The 306-nt window shown below is 55.9% G+C and overlaps 1 protein-coding gene across 1 annotated transcript in view; it reads left to right on the top strand.

The window, feature by feature from the left end:
- Nucleotides 1-85: 85 nt before the first annotated feature.
- The window catches only part of EMH_0066000 (uncharacterized protein), a gene marked incomplete at both ends in the record, with an annotated part of 444 nt that continues 223 nt past the window's right edge, over nt 86-306 (top strand). Inside the window, one exon of the mRNA XM_013498458.1 lies at nt 86-306. Within this exon, the coding sequence (XP_013353912.1) occupies nt 86-306 (221 nt within the window).

Below are 306 nucleotides of genomic sequence, written 5' to 3'. Positions count from 1 at the left end.
ATATTATATTACCTCTTCAGAGCTGAGTTGAAGGTGAGAGAAAGTGAAGGCCCAAAGAGTTTCTATATCAGCCCAATCCTCAACGATGCCGTGCCGCATGGGGTACCGCACACACAGCAGCCCGCGCAGTGCATCCTGCAGCAGCAGCAGCAGCAGCAGCAGCAGCAGCAGCAGCAGCAGCAGCAGGAGTGGGAGGAGGAGGAGGAGGAGCAGCAGCAGCAGCAGCAATAGCAGCAGCAGCAGCAGCAGCAGCAACAACTGCAGCAACAGCAGCAACAACAACTGCATCAGCAGCAGCAACAACAA

This window comes from Eimeria mitis, genomic scaffold, assembly GCF_000499745.2.
Source record: "Eimeria mitis Houghton genomic scaffold, Emh_scaff3433, whole genome shotgun sequence".
Lineage (NCBI taxonomy): Eukaryota > Apicomplexa > Conoidasida > Eucoccidiorida > Eimeriidae > Eimeria > Eimeria mitis.
Note: the sequence above shows the minus strand (reverse complement) of the source record. Positions and strands in the feature narration are given on the sequence as shown.